This window comes from Nycticebus coucang, chromosome 3, assembly GCF_027406575.1.
Source record: "Nycticebus coucang isolate mNycCou1 chromosome 3, mNycCou1.pri, whole genome shotgun sequence".
NCBI classification, from domain to species: Eukaryota; Metazoa; Chordata; class Mammalia; order Primates; family Lorisidae; genus Nycticebus; species Nycticebus coucang.
In genome coordinates this window covers 129644413-129657436 of record NC_069782.1, presented here as the reverse complement: position 1 = coordinate 129657436, position 13024 = coordinate 129644413, and the positions used below count along the sequence as shown (strand labels likewise).

General features: G+C 46.1%; 2 protein-coding genes across 2 annotated transcripts in view; both read left to right on the top strand.

The window, feature by feature from the left end:
- Positions 1–17: 17 nt before the first annotated feature.
- NDUFB8 (NADH:ubiquinone oxidoreductase subunit B8) lies at positions 18–6606 on the top strand. Its single transcript, XM_053582948.1, has 5 exons — positions 18–176; positions 411–537; positions 3314–3413; positions 3836–3991; positions 6420–6606. The coding sequence occupies exons 1-5, from the start codon at positions 83–85 to the stop codon at positions 6510–6512; spliced, it is 570 nt and encodes a 189-aa protein (XP_053438923.1). The 5' UTR covers positions 18–82; the 3' UTR covers positions 6513–6606.
- Positions 6607–11160: 4554 nt separating this feature from the next.
- SEC31B (SEC31 homolog B, COPII coat complex component) overlaps positions 11161–13024 on the top strand; it is a 29922-nt gene continuing 28058 nt past the window's right edge. The window contains 1 exon segment of the mRNA XM_053582945.1: positions 11161–11219. The gene's annotated coding sequence lies outside the window, so the exon portion shown is untranslated.

Below are 13024 nucleotides of genomic sequence, written 5' to 3'. Positions count from 1 at the left end.
CTTCCCCAAGCGCGTTTGGCCTGCCTCAGCCGCCGTGACAGAGCTTTGCGCGTGCGCAGCGGGAACCGCGAAGAAGGTGAAGATGGCGGCGGCCAGGACGCGGGTCCTGGGAGTCTTGGGAGTACGATGGTTGCGAACAGCAGCCCGGAACGTGGTGCCGTTAGGTGCACGGACAGGTCCGCAAGAACGGGCGAGGCCTCCGTGTGGGAAGGGGATGCCTGAAGTTTGGGGGTCGGGAGCAGGGATCATGAATGCCGGAGTGGCTGTTTCCTGGTAGGAGCGGAGGCGGAGTTGGTTTAGAGGGTCACATGGGTGAAACCAAGACCCGGGCTCTAGCCCCTGCAGCCACTTCAGCTTGAAGCCTTTGGGGCGGTGGGAGAAGGTATGACTTGCTTTCTTCTGCAATCCAGCCTCCCACATTACCAAGGATATGCTCCCGGGGCCTTATCCTAAGACGCCAGAAGAACGGGCCGCCGCCGCCAAGAAGTATAATATGCGTGTAGAAGACTACGAGCCTTACCCGGATGATGGCATGGGGTGAGATGAGAGGGTCTGCTTGTTCCCAAGTAGTGTAGGAGGAGGTCGGCTGGGCTAGGTGGCTCTATTATTTCTCCTGAACCTTCTCGTGACTCCTCAGAGTCGATAGTATGGGTGCTTTTCTCGGTGGAGGGAAGTGGGGCGGAGGTTGAGGGGTTGGGTTAGCAGCTTCAGCCTAGAGGACTTCAATTTTCTCCTTGGCCCAGGTTGTTTCCTCAAATGAGGAAGCCGAGATTTTCATGTCTCCCTCGAGGACTGCTCCCTCACCCCCACCCTTAATAACAGGAACCTTCCCTGGTTTTATCTAGAGCTTTGGGTTTCATTTAAATTGAGCATCTGCTGGGCTCCAGTGTTGTCATACAGTCATGTGATCAGGCTGGAGCTGGACTCCTGTCATGAGAAACTTATTTGTAAATGGAATACACTATACTTTTGTGTGTCTCCTTTAAAAACAAATTTTTCGCTGTTAGGGCTGTGGAAGTCATAGCACTGTTATGTAGATGAAACAGCCAACCCCTTACTTGACGTTATCTATTCCACTCGCCTTTCTGTCTACATAACATCCCTATAAATTAATTACCTGAAGTGATTATCATAACCTTCATTTCCTGGCCTAGCATCATTCTTCTTTTCAGCAGCTCCTATTCTTTCTTGTTTTCCGTTCATTTTCTGTGACACACATCTAGTTGTCATCATTTTCTGTGCTTTTTAATTGTGTTATGCACAAGAGCAGCGTTGGTCTCAGTCTGTGTAAGATGAACCTGGACTTGTTGGAGTGGGGGGGGGAAACTATTAAAAAGTCCCATGAGGTATTTAAGACAAGGTTTGGAGGTTCGGCATCTGTGGCTCAAGCGACTAAGGCGCCAGCCATGTATGCCTGAGCTGGCAGGTTCGAATCCAGCCTGGGCCAGCCAAACAACAATGATGGCTGCAACCAAAAAATAGCCAGGTGTTGTGGCAGGCGCCTGTAGTCCCAGCTAGTTGGAAGGCAGAGGCAGGAAAATCGCTTGAGCCCAGGAGTTGGAGGTTGCTGTGAGCTGTGATGCCACAACACTCTACCCAGGGAGACATCTTGAAGCTCTGTCTCAAAAAAAAAAAGACATGGAGATGAATGTCAACTCTGTGGTAAGGAATACAGTTGCTATGAAAAGTATTCTTTTCTGGGCAGCGCCTGTGCCTCAGTGGGTAGGGCCCCAGCCCCATATATGGAGGGTGGTGGGTTCAAACCCAGCCTTGGCCAAACTGCAAAAAAAAAAAAAAAATGCTTTTCTACTCTGTACCCTTATTGTTTTTAGTCCAATTAGCTGGGTAACTTTGGATTCAGACTCTAAACTTTAATTTCATTTTCTATCTGATGAGGTAATCAGAGAGCAGTCGGTTAATTAACAACAGGGATACTTTCTGAGAAATACATTTTCAGGGGATTTTGTCATTGTGTAAACATCATAGAGTATACTATGTGAACCTAGACGGTGTAGCCTACTACTTACTTAGGCTTTTGCTCCTAGGCTATAACTTTATGTATGGCCTAGCACAACCTCTATCCAACAGCTTGTCTTCCTGCTGGCCTACAGCATGTTACTGTTCTGAATAAAGTGGACAGTTGTAACACAATATTATTTGTATATATAAACTCTCTAAACATAGAAAAGATACAGTACAAATACAGTATAAAAGATTAAAAAATGGTGAAGGCTGTTCTTTACTACTGGCTTCCCCCGTTGGTGTTCGGCACCTGTATAGGGCAGCTCCATTATAATATATGGGACTGCCTCTGTCTAGGTCCATTGTTGACCAGAATGTTTTGCAGCACATGATTGTAATGGATTGCCAAATTCCCTTTGAACTCCAACATTACAGCATTGCGTGACTTTTCCTATTTTTTTAGAAAGAAGGTAAGGAAAGTTTATGCATGTTATAACGTTTCAGAGTTTGACATGAACTTTTATTTTCTATTTTTATTTTATTTTTTTTTAGAGACAGAGTCTCACTTTGTCACCCTCAGTAGAGTGCCATGATGTCACAGCTTACAGCAACCTCAAGCTCTTGGGCTTAGGCAATTCTCTTGCTTCAGCGCCTTCTGAGTAGCTGAGACCACAGGTGCCTGCCACAATGCCTGGCTATTTTTTTGTTGCAGTTTGGCCAGGGCTGGGTTCGGACATGCTACCCTCAGTATATGGGGCCAGTGTCCTACTTACTGAGCCACAGGCGCAGCCCTGACGTGAACTGTTTTTTTTTTTTGGTAGAGACTGTCTCACTTTATCACCCTCAGTAGAGTGCCATGGCGTCACACAGCTCCCAGCAACCTCCAACTCCTGGGCTTAGGCAATTCTCTTGCCTAAGCCTCCTGAGTAGCTGGGACTACAGGCATCTGCCACAATGTCCGGCTATTTTTCTGTTGCAGTTTGGCCGGGGCTGGGTTTGAACCCACCACCCTCGGTATATGGGGCTGGTGCCCTACCCACTGAGCCACAGGCGTCACCCCTGACATGAACTTTTAATTACAATTCTTTTTTTTTTTTTTTGGCCGGGGCTGAGTTTGAACCTGCCACCTCCAGCATATGGGGCCGGCACCCTACCCACTTGACCACAGGTGCCACCCTACAATTTGGAATTCTATGGTTCTGGGCTTAGTGACTCGAACTTAAGATCTTGATTTGACAGTCAGTTCCTATGTCTTCACGTGAGACAGTTATCTCTGTCACTTGGTTTCTCATCTTTGAGATGAGGAACCTCTGAATTGTCTGAGACTGCTCACAGCCCCTCTGTTTCTCAGGTATGGTGACTATCCAAAGCTCCCTAACCGCTCACAGCACGAGAGGGATCCATGGTATGACTGGGACCACCCAGACCTGAGGTTGAACTGGGGTGAACCGGTGAGAGAACCATATTCCATTTGATGTTCCTTCCTTCTTCCTGTCTTCCTGAGGATTCTTTCTTTAGCTGAAATGACACATCTCTGTCCAAGAAACTCTAAACTTTTCTATGAAAGGAAACAAGGTCCAGTAACCTGAGATCTGAGGTTCCAGAGGGGACTTCTGGGAATAATCATAACCTCAATACTGTGAAAGTTGTGCATTTCTGTGACTGAGCTGTCCATGGTCAATAGAACCTAGACAGAGACCAGCATCTAGTCTTGTGGGGGGGGGTGTCTCAGACATGGCTTTCAGAATATTGCCCCAGCGCAGTAGGATGCTTCTATCAAGCCTTGTATCAGGCTCTGATCATTCTGGACTGCCTACATTTCCAGAAAGTTGTCACTTTCTTGTCAAAGTTGTTACTTGTCTTTCTGCCTCAGATACACTGGGACCTAGACATGTATATCAGGAACCGTGTGGACACGTCACCCACACCTGTTTCTTGGAACGTCATGTGTAAGCAACTCTTTGGCTTCGTGGCCTTCATGATTTTCATGTTCTGCGTTGGGGAGATGTACCCCACCTACCAGCCCGTGGTGAGTATCTGAGAAGTGCTCTCTTAGGCACATTTGCTTAGCCCCATTCCCTAGGAAATAAAGTCCCTGGAGTAGAGATTCAGTCATAACCAAGCATGGTTTCTGGAGTTTGAGGAGATATGGAAGATAGGAGGGCCTTACCCACTGGCCTGGCACAAGTACTGGAACACTGCTCTACCCTTACTTCTAGAACCCATCTGAGTGAGAAGATACACTTTAGAAGTTGGTGAGGAAAGAATGTGGAAGCCATTTATTCTCCAGAGTTGCCATTTGGGAATTGTACTTACTGATGGTGTTTCAGCAAGTGATCTTTTAAGGTAGAGTCAGGGAATCTTAAGGTGACACTTTATCCTTTGTTAGATACGTGAAGGATACTTCCTGTGGTATACCAGAAGCAATTAAGTGTCTAATAAAAGCACAGACGATTATTCATTCATTTATTTTATTTTATTTATTTATTTATTTATTTATTTATTTTGTAGAGACAGAGTCACTTTATTGCCCTCGGTAGAGTGCCGTGGTGTCACACAGCTCATAGCAACCTCCAACTCCTGGGCTTAGGCGATTCTCTTGCCTCAGCCTCCCGAGCAGCTGGGACTATAGGTGCCCACCACAATGCCTGGCTATTTTTTTGTTGCAGTTCAGCCAGGGCTGAGTTTGAACCTGCCACCCTGGGTATATGGGGCTGGCTTCCTACCCACTGAGCCACAGGCGCTGCCCTATTCATTCATTTATTTATAGATAGGGTCTAGCTCTGTCATCTAGGCTGGAGTGAAGGGGCCTGATCATGCTTCAGACAGTTATATTTTAGAGAGTGTAAAGAACATAGTAAATATATTCTCTGGAAGTTTAGTTAAGAAAATTTAGATAAGTGACATGATGAGCAACATTTGAACAGACATGGAAGTTTGGCATAGTTTGGGTATGCTTGGCATAGTGTAGCATAGTGTGTGTGTGTAATGTGCTAAGTGGTATGAGCTTCTCTCAAGGAGAAGGATTACCTATATGCGTAAAAAATAGGATTTAGGTGGTAGGAAAAGTCAGAGAAAACATTTCAGGCAAGAGGAAACAATACAAGGGAAAAAGAATTGTGAGTAGCTGGAATGAGATAGGTTTATAAAACAGTTCCATTGGTTTCCTGGAGAACTGGTGTACATTCATATTCTCAGGCCCCACTCCCTGGAAATTCTAATTCAGTAGCATCACAGTAGGGTCCTAGAATCAGCATGTTTAATAAGCTCCCAGATAGATTCTGATGTGCATATAGATTTGTAAAGCATTGTGTTAGAAAACATTGTGAGATGAGTCAATCAGTTAGGTCAGTCAGTTTATGTTGCATTGCTAAAGGATTTGGATTTGACAGTGTAATGCACTAAGTTAACAAATATTTATGGAGCCCCTGCTACCTATCAGGTACATACTGTGCTAGGTGTTGGGGATGTAGTGATGACTTGGTGTGCCTCTAGGTAGCAGGGAGCCATTTGGGGTTTTTTTCCTCCTTTACCCCTCATACCCCCGCTGCCTCCCCCCATTTTGAGTTTTTGAATAGAAAAGTGACATAATAAAGGCTGGATTCTTAGGAAGATTAATCTGGGAGTAGTCTACAGGATGGGTTGGAAGGAGAGGAATTGAAAGCAGGGAGGCTGCTGTGTTTGCAGTTGGCTGCCCAGCCACCTCTGCAGAGATAATCAATGTCCTGAAGGTAGCTGGTATGTCTGTGTGCACTGACACGAGCCTTCCTACCAGGCCCCAGGGGCTCCATGCTGGAGAAGGTACATGGGACTGGGGTGAACACTAACTTCACTTTAGGAGAGTAAGAAACACAGTATGACTCTTCCATTTTTCAGTTCTGTAAGCACATCTCCTTTCTTCCTCCCCTTGAGCTGTGTTCTTTGACAGCTGTTTGTTGGTAAAAGCAGCAGCCTCTAAAGCACATCTCAGCCATATCTCTTCTGTGCTTTCCCTCACCACTGCTCCTGCACGCCTCATTTGCTAGGCCACTTTAGTGGTGGAACCATTAGAAGGCTGAGTGACTTAAAGGAGATTGGGTCTGTCTCTACCGAGAGAGAGATAGAGACAGAGACAGAGAGAGATATCAACTCATTTAGAAAGCGTTGCTTCTGACTCTTTCTATTCTCCCTCCCTTTTTCCTTTCCTCCTTCCCTTCCCCCTCCTTCCATCCTCCCTTTCCCCCTTTTCCTCTGTCACTCATAGTATAGGCACCACTTCTGTTACAATTTAGGCTTGCTTTCTGCCTTAGGCTAAACAGGGAGAAGTGCTGTTCCTGCCATTCTAGCCCAGCTGGGTGTGACCAGAGGCTATTTCATACCTATTTACCGCGCATGACCGTTAACTCAGAGTGGGGTATAACCAGGTATTGACTGGATGTATGTTGTTCTTGCTGACCTGTGTTTTTTTTTTTCCTTAGGGGCCAAAGCAGTATCCTTATAATAATTTATATCTGGAACAAGGGGGCGATCCTAACAAAGAACCTGAGCCGGTAGTTCACTATGAGATCTGAAGAGGCTTCATGGGCTTTTGTGCTCTCTAACTAGGACTCCCTCATTCCTGGAAATTTACCCCTATTGAAATCCCTAATAAAATTTAGTGCTGTGGTATCTTTGCCTCATTTCCTCAGGACAAGTCTCTGCTGTGAAGAACTTCATCCTTTTCTTTTTTTTCATCCTTTTCTTTTTTAAATTTTTTCCTGCCTTCTGTCTGCTCTCCTTATTTTTTTCTAGAGGGAAACTGGAAGGATGCGGGGGTGAGGAACATGGATGTTTAGTGCAGATGTTAATTTGTTAATTTAACTGGGCCTGTGATGGTAGGTGAGGGTTGTAGTTACACAGCAGGTGATAAGGGTAGCACTTTTTCCCATTTATAGGGTCAAGGAAAAAGGAAGATACTTTCCTAACTTCCCAACTTGGAATAAGATGTATTTTCCATAAAAAAAAAAAAACCTTTTAGCCGGGCGTTGTGGCACGTGCCTGTAGTCCCAGCTGCTCGGGAGGCTGAGGCAAGAGAATCGGGTAAGCCCAAGAGTTAGAGGTTGCTGTGAGCCGTGTGACGCCAGGGTACCCTACCCGGGGGCGGTACAGTGAGACTCTGTCTCTACCCAAAAAAAAAAACAAAAAACTTTTTTTTTTTTTTTTTTTGTTTAAGACAGAGCCTCAAGCTGTCACCCATGGCATCACAACTCACAGCAACCTCCACCTCCTGGGCTTAAGCGATTCTCTTGCCTCAGCCTCTCAAGTAGCTGGGACTACAGGCACCTGCCACAACGCCCAGCTATTTTTTGGTGGTTGTTGTCATTGTTGTTCTGGCAGGCCCAGGCTGGATTCAAACCTGCCAGCTCTGTTGTATGTGGCTGGTGTCTTAGCCACTTGAGCTATAGGCACCGAGCCCGTAAAAAACATTTTTAATAATAGTGGTTAGTTTAAAAAAAAAAATAGAACTCTAACATGTTTCAGGTACATGAAAGGATTGATAAGTGTTTTGGGCTGGTTTGCCTAAGCTTTGATTACCTCTGATGTTATGAGTATTTCTTATTCCAAAGCTACTTATGAATCATAGCTTATTAAGAACTTGACATATCTATATCTATAAATGAAAGGACAGTTCAGTTAGTTACTACTGAATCTATTGGTAGCTTTCATTACCTTAATGACTCTTCCATGTTTTTATAGAGTACCCTTAGAAGAGGAAAACCATGTTTTTTAAAGCCTATCTTAGGCTCGGCGCCTGTAGCTCAAGCGGGTAAGGCGCCAGTCAAATACCCCAGAGCTGGCAGGTTCGAATCCAGCCCGGGCCTGCCAAACAATAATGACAACTGCAACAACAACAAAAATAGCTGGGCGTTGTGGCAGGTGCCTGTAGTCCCAGCTACTTGGGAGGCTGAGGCAAGAGAATCGCTTATGCCCAGGAGTTGGAGGTTGTGTGAGCTGTGATCCCAGGGCGACAGCTTGAGGCTCTGTCTCAAAAATATATATATAAAGTCTATCTTAATGCATCTGTTTTTAAGTGAACCAACTCATTTTTTGTGTGTCCTTTTGGGACATTTTCTTAAATTACAGTCATACTGCCTGAAAACCTGTCCCATAAAAATAGCATACATTTAATTGGACCTATAGAAGCAAGTTCATTCACGTTAGCTATGGGGTCTTTTAGTGGTTTTCTGTGCACTGAAAGAGACTTTTAAATCTGCCTCCTTTCTCTATAGCATTTAACAAACATCTCTAGGATTAATATATATTAGACACTGATAGGCCCTGGGGGTACAAAACTGAACAAGACAAAATAATTGCCTTCAAGTAGTTACCTAGAAGAGGAGACTGACAGTTATAAAACAAGGTGAAAAGAATTTTTTTTTTTTTTTTTGCAGTTTTTGGCCAGGGCTGGGTTTGAACCTGCCACCTCCGGCATATGGGGCCGGCGCCCTACTCCTTTGAGCCACAGATGCTGCCCTGAAAAGAATTATTAAGAGATCTGTGAGTTGAGAAAATAATGCATTTTCTTTTTTTTTAATCATGTCCTACTTGACATGTGACATTATGCCTCTGGTTCACATTTCTTCTGGAATATTCTGTAACACTTGTACCTCATTCTTTTAATTCTAGGTGTTACCAAAGATTTAATTTTCAACTGTTTTACTTTTTTTCAGGTCTCACTCACTGTTGTGCTTAGAAGTTCAAGGAATAATTGTAGTGTTGAGTAGACAGAGTGGCCAGGCATTATCTGTGCTAAACTCTTCAGTCTAGCTTCAAAACTCCCAAGTCCACTAGAAAGGAACAGTGGAGTTTGCAATGAGCTGTGCCCCATCATAATATCTGGCTCCCCATCTTTAGAGGTATATCAGGAATGTAGCAGAATTAATTAAGTGGAAGTTTTGAATCAACTTAGATCCAAAATCTTCACCTGCCTACAGACCGTTTATATTTGGAAGTGCCTTAATTCTTTCAACATTAAGAGATACATTCGATCTCAGCTGAGCACAGTGGCTCACACCTATAATCATAGCACCTCAGGACACTGAGAAGGGAGTTTGAGACTAGCCTGGGTAACAAAGCAAGATGCTTGTCACTACAAAAAGTACAAAAATAAGTTAGACGTGATAGCATGGGCTTATAATTCCAGCTACTTGAAAGGCTAATGCAAGAGGATCACCTGTGCCTAGGAGTTAGCTATGATGACACCATCAACTTCTGGCATAGGCAACAGACTGATAACCCTATTTCACATATATCCCTCTATAGAGAACCTCTCCTCAAGTTTTCTAGCTCTATTAAAACAGCACCATTGTTTTTGTAGTTTCTTGGTTTCCAAAGCCCAATATCCTTAACCTTTATCAGTCACAAGAACCTCTCAGGTTCTCTTTTACAATTGTCACCAGTAGTATTTATTCAAGCTTTCATCACCTGCTACCTGGGTGGCTCTATTAGTCTCCTAATTTGAGTCCCTTTCTCCAGCTCTGTTCCAAGAGGTTCTATGAGGTTAGGCTCAAAATACAACCTTTACCTTATTGCATCCTTTCCTGTAATTCTCAAACTTTCATTTATCTGCTGAATTGAATTGACAGTCCACAATCCGCCTCTAGACCTCCAGACTCCACCTCCGACCTCCAGCCACAGTCACTTTTATTTTGGGGTATAGAAAACACCATCCCCTACCGCCAACCACAGTCACTTTCATTTTTCGGTATAGAAAACAGCAGGGCGCCCTTTTGCCAGTTCGGCCCTTTCCTCCTGTCTCATGTTCCTGAAATTGTCCAGGAAGCCCCTGGCTTACGGTAGTCTCATACTCCACACACCTGTAACCCTTAGTTCAGCCGACGATTCCTGAGCACCAGTTATTGCCGAGCTCCAGTGCGTCACTCAGGGTCATTTTTTTACGACCTCGATTGGTTTTTACCTTTTGAACTAAATGGATTCCACTGACATCTCCTGGGTGTATCGCGGGTTTTCTCCCGCTTCAATAAACAGCTTATGAACTGACTTAGTATTTTCCCTTTTCCAAGGCTGCCTCCGAGCCTTCCCCAGTTGAATACATCAGAACCTACTGGTCTGAATCGACTCACTGCACCAGGACTGCGCAGTCGGTGAGGGAGCCTGAGCAAAAACTATAATCCAATTTGGAAAACGACCTCTGTGGGTCTGTCCGGGTCCTGGGTTCCGCGCTCCCGGGAAGGCGTGAGCAGCTGTGCCCCTGCCGGACCAGAACTATTTTTGGGCCTCCGCAGCCGCCGTCCACAGCGCCCGGCTGCGCCCAAAAGTCTTTTCACAGGGCGGGCTCCGGCCACCTGACCCCTGACCTGGGCCCTCCGCGCAGGTTGGTTTTCCCCTCGGGTCTGGGGCCCTCGAGCGCAGAAACTGCGCTGGGGACCCGGTGTGCTCCGCCCTCGGTAGAGCGCCAGGGTGGGGGGAGTGGTTGCTGGCTGCGGAGACCCTGTCCCGTCTGTCCCGCCCGAGGGTCCAGTCCGTTCTCCTGGCTCTGGCCCTGGAACCTTCTGGGGCCTCCGCGAGGCTCAGCTCTCCCCTCCCTGTAGGGAAGAAGTCCTCTTGCCCGACAAGGGTCTCTTTTCAGTGCTGCCCCCTCGGCTCCCACCTGTCTTGAGCGCGCACCTGGAGCAAAGCCCACCCTGAGTCGCTGCATTTCGGCTTGGTGGAAGGGCCGGTCACTGCCGACTTTGGTGCGCGCGCCTTGGCGATGGCGGTAGAGAATCTGTGCTGACCTGCGCTGATCGTCCTCCCTAGAGACTGCCTAGGCTGGCTGGCGCCCTCTTCCGCAGCGAGAATCTGTTCTGCTCTTGGTTGAACAGTCTTTGCTCTCTCCCTTCTCGCCACTCCCCCATGGCTAATCTGGCCCCAGCAGGGTCCCTTTTTGTGAACAGACTTCGCTGAACGAAGTGAATTAAGAGCCCATTTCTCCAATTCCTAGATTGTCAGCGATTTAAACATTTTTTGGAGTTTAGTTTAGACCAGAATAAACTTCGGAGCTCAAAGCACAATGAGCTTTTGAAGCCGTTGGGGATTCACATCCCGCCCTAGCTAGTTGTCTTTTTCGTAAAATAGGGATATTATTAATACAATTTATCTTAGATCCTTTGAGAGAGTTAAATGAGATATGCACATCAAAGGCATAGTTGCTAATTGCCATTTCTACTTTTCGTTCTTAGGGTATCTTTGCCCAAAAACATGAAAACAGCTGTGACCAGCAGGTGGCACTGGTGACCGTATAGTATAGTGTGCAGCTGATCAGCGCATACTTCATAAATCCACAAGTGTTAGAAGTTCCCTCGGAATCTTGGCTTAATCAGCAACCTTAAACTTTCTTGCCTCAGCCTCCTGGGTAGCTGGGACTATAGTCATGCCACCACACCTGGCTAGTTTTTTTATTTTTAGTAGAGATGAGGTTTGGTCATATTCAGGTTGGTGTCAAAGAACTCTCCTCTGCCTCCCAGAATGCTTGCATTACAGACATGAGCCACCAAGCCCAGAGAACCACCCCTCCCTCTTTTTTTTTTATTAGCGATCCCTATGCCTCAGCCTCCCAAGTATCTGGGACTACAGGGGTATTCCACTATGCTAGGCTAATTTCTTTTTTTTTTTTTTTTTTTTTGTAGAGACAGAGTCTCACTGTACCGCCCTCTGGTAGAGTGCCGTGGCGTCACACGGCTCACAGCAACCTCTAACTCTTGGGCTTACGTGATTCTCTTGCCTCAGCCTCCCGAGCAGCTGAGACTACAGGCGCCCGCCACAACGCCCGGCTATTTTTTTGTTGCAGTTTGGCCAGGGCTGGGTTTGAACCCGCCACCCTCGGCATATGGGGCCGGCGCCCTATGCTAGGCTAATTTTTCTATTTTTAGTAAACAAAGAGTCTTGCTCTTGCTCAGACAGGTCTCCAACTCCTGAGTTCAAGCAGTCCTCCCACCTTGGCCTCCCAGAGTGCTAAGATTACAGGTGTGAGCCTGGCCGGTTTTTCAGTTGACGTGATGTAACCTTGATGTGTTGCAGCATCCAAAGCTCATGGGAGTGGGGGGCAAATTGTAATGCATAATGTGCCTTGTGTTGTTTCTGTTATGTTTGTTACGTTAGTTGTAGCTACCCTTATCTTGTTATGGTTACAATATGTCCTCTTATGCAATATCCCTTTTATTTACTTTGCTTGCTTCCGTATTTTCTCTGCACATGTTCTACACGTCTCACTTTTCTTACCTAACGTTCTGTGATGTGGCTCCCCTTATCTTGCCGCGTTTGTTTTACTCAGTGTCCTGTTACTTTCTGTACCTACACTGTTCATATCTCATTAAAAATACGGCGCCTGTGGCTCAGTGAGTAGGGCGCCGGCCCCATATACCGAGGGTGGCGGGTTCAAACCCGGCCCTGGCCAAACTGCAACAACAACAAAAAAATAGCCGGGCGTTGTGGTGGGCGCCTGTAGTCCCAGCTGCTCGGGAGGCTGAGGCAAGAGAATCGCATAAGCCCAAGAGTTAGAGGTTGCTGTGAGCCGTGTGACGCCACGGCACTCTACCGGAGGGCGGTACAGTGAGACTCTGTCTCTACAAAAAAAAAAAAAAAATACTATCTCCTGGGTGGCGCCCATAGCTCAGTGGGTAGGGAACCGGCCACATACAATGAGGCTGGCGGGGTTGAACCAGGCTCCAGCTTGCTAAATAGCAATGACAACTGCAACAAAAAATAGCCGGGCATTGTGGCGGGTACCTGTAGTCCCAGCTACTTGGGAGGCTGAGGCAAGAGAATCGCTTAAGCCTAAGAGTTTTAGGTTGCTGTGAGCTGTGACTCCATAGCGCTCTACCAAGGGTGACATAATGAGACCCTGTCTCAAAAGAAAAAAAAAAATACTATCTCCTGGTTTTTAGGTGAGACTGATTTGACTGTGGCTTGTTCAGGCAGGTCAGAGTTAAATCCTAAGTTAGGACCTAGGTTTTCTCCTTGAGGTTCAGCATAATTAAAAACAAACAAACAAACAAAAAAAACCTTTCCACTTTTCTGCTAGCCTTTTGGTCTGGGACCTTGA

Excerpts from the sequence above, each read along its gene's own strand:
- NDUFB8 (XM_053582948.1), top strand. The coding sequence starts at position 83 with ATGGCGGCGGCCAGGACGCGGGTCCTGGGAGTCTTGGGAGTACGATGG. Across the intron at positions 3,414-3,835 it reads GGTTGAACTGGGGTGAACCG|ATACACTGGGACCTAGACAT; the intron begins GTGAGAGAACCA and ends TTTCTGCCTCAG. Across the intron at positions 3,992-6,419 it reads ACCCCACCTACCAGCCCGTG|GGGCCAAAGCAGTATCCTTA; the intron begins GTGAGTATCTGA and ends TTTTTTCCTTAG.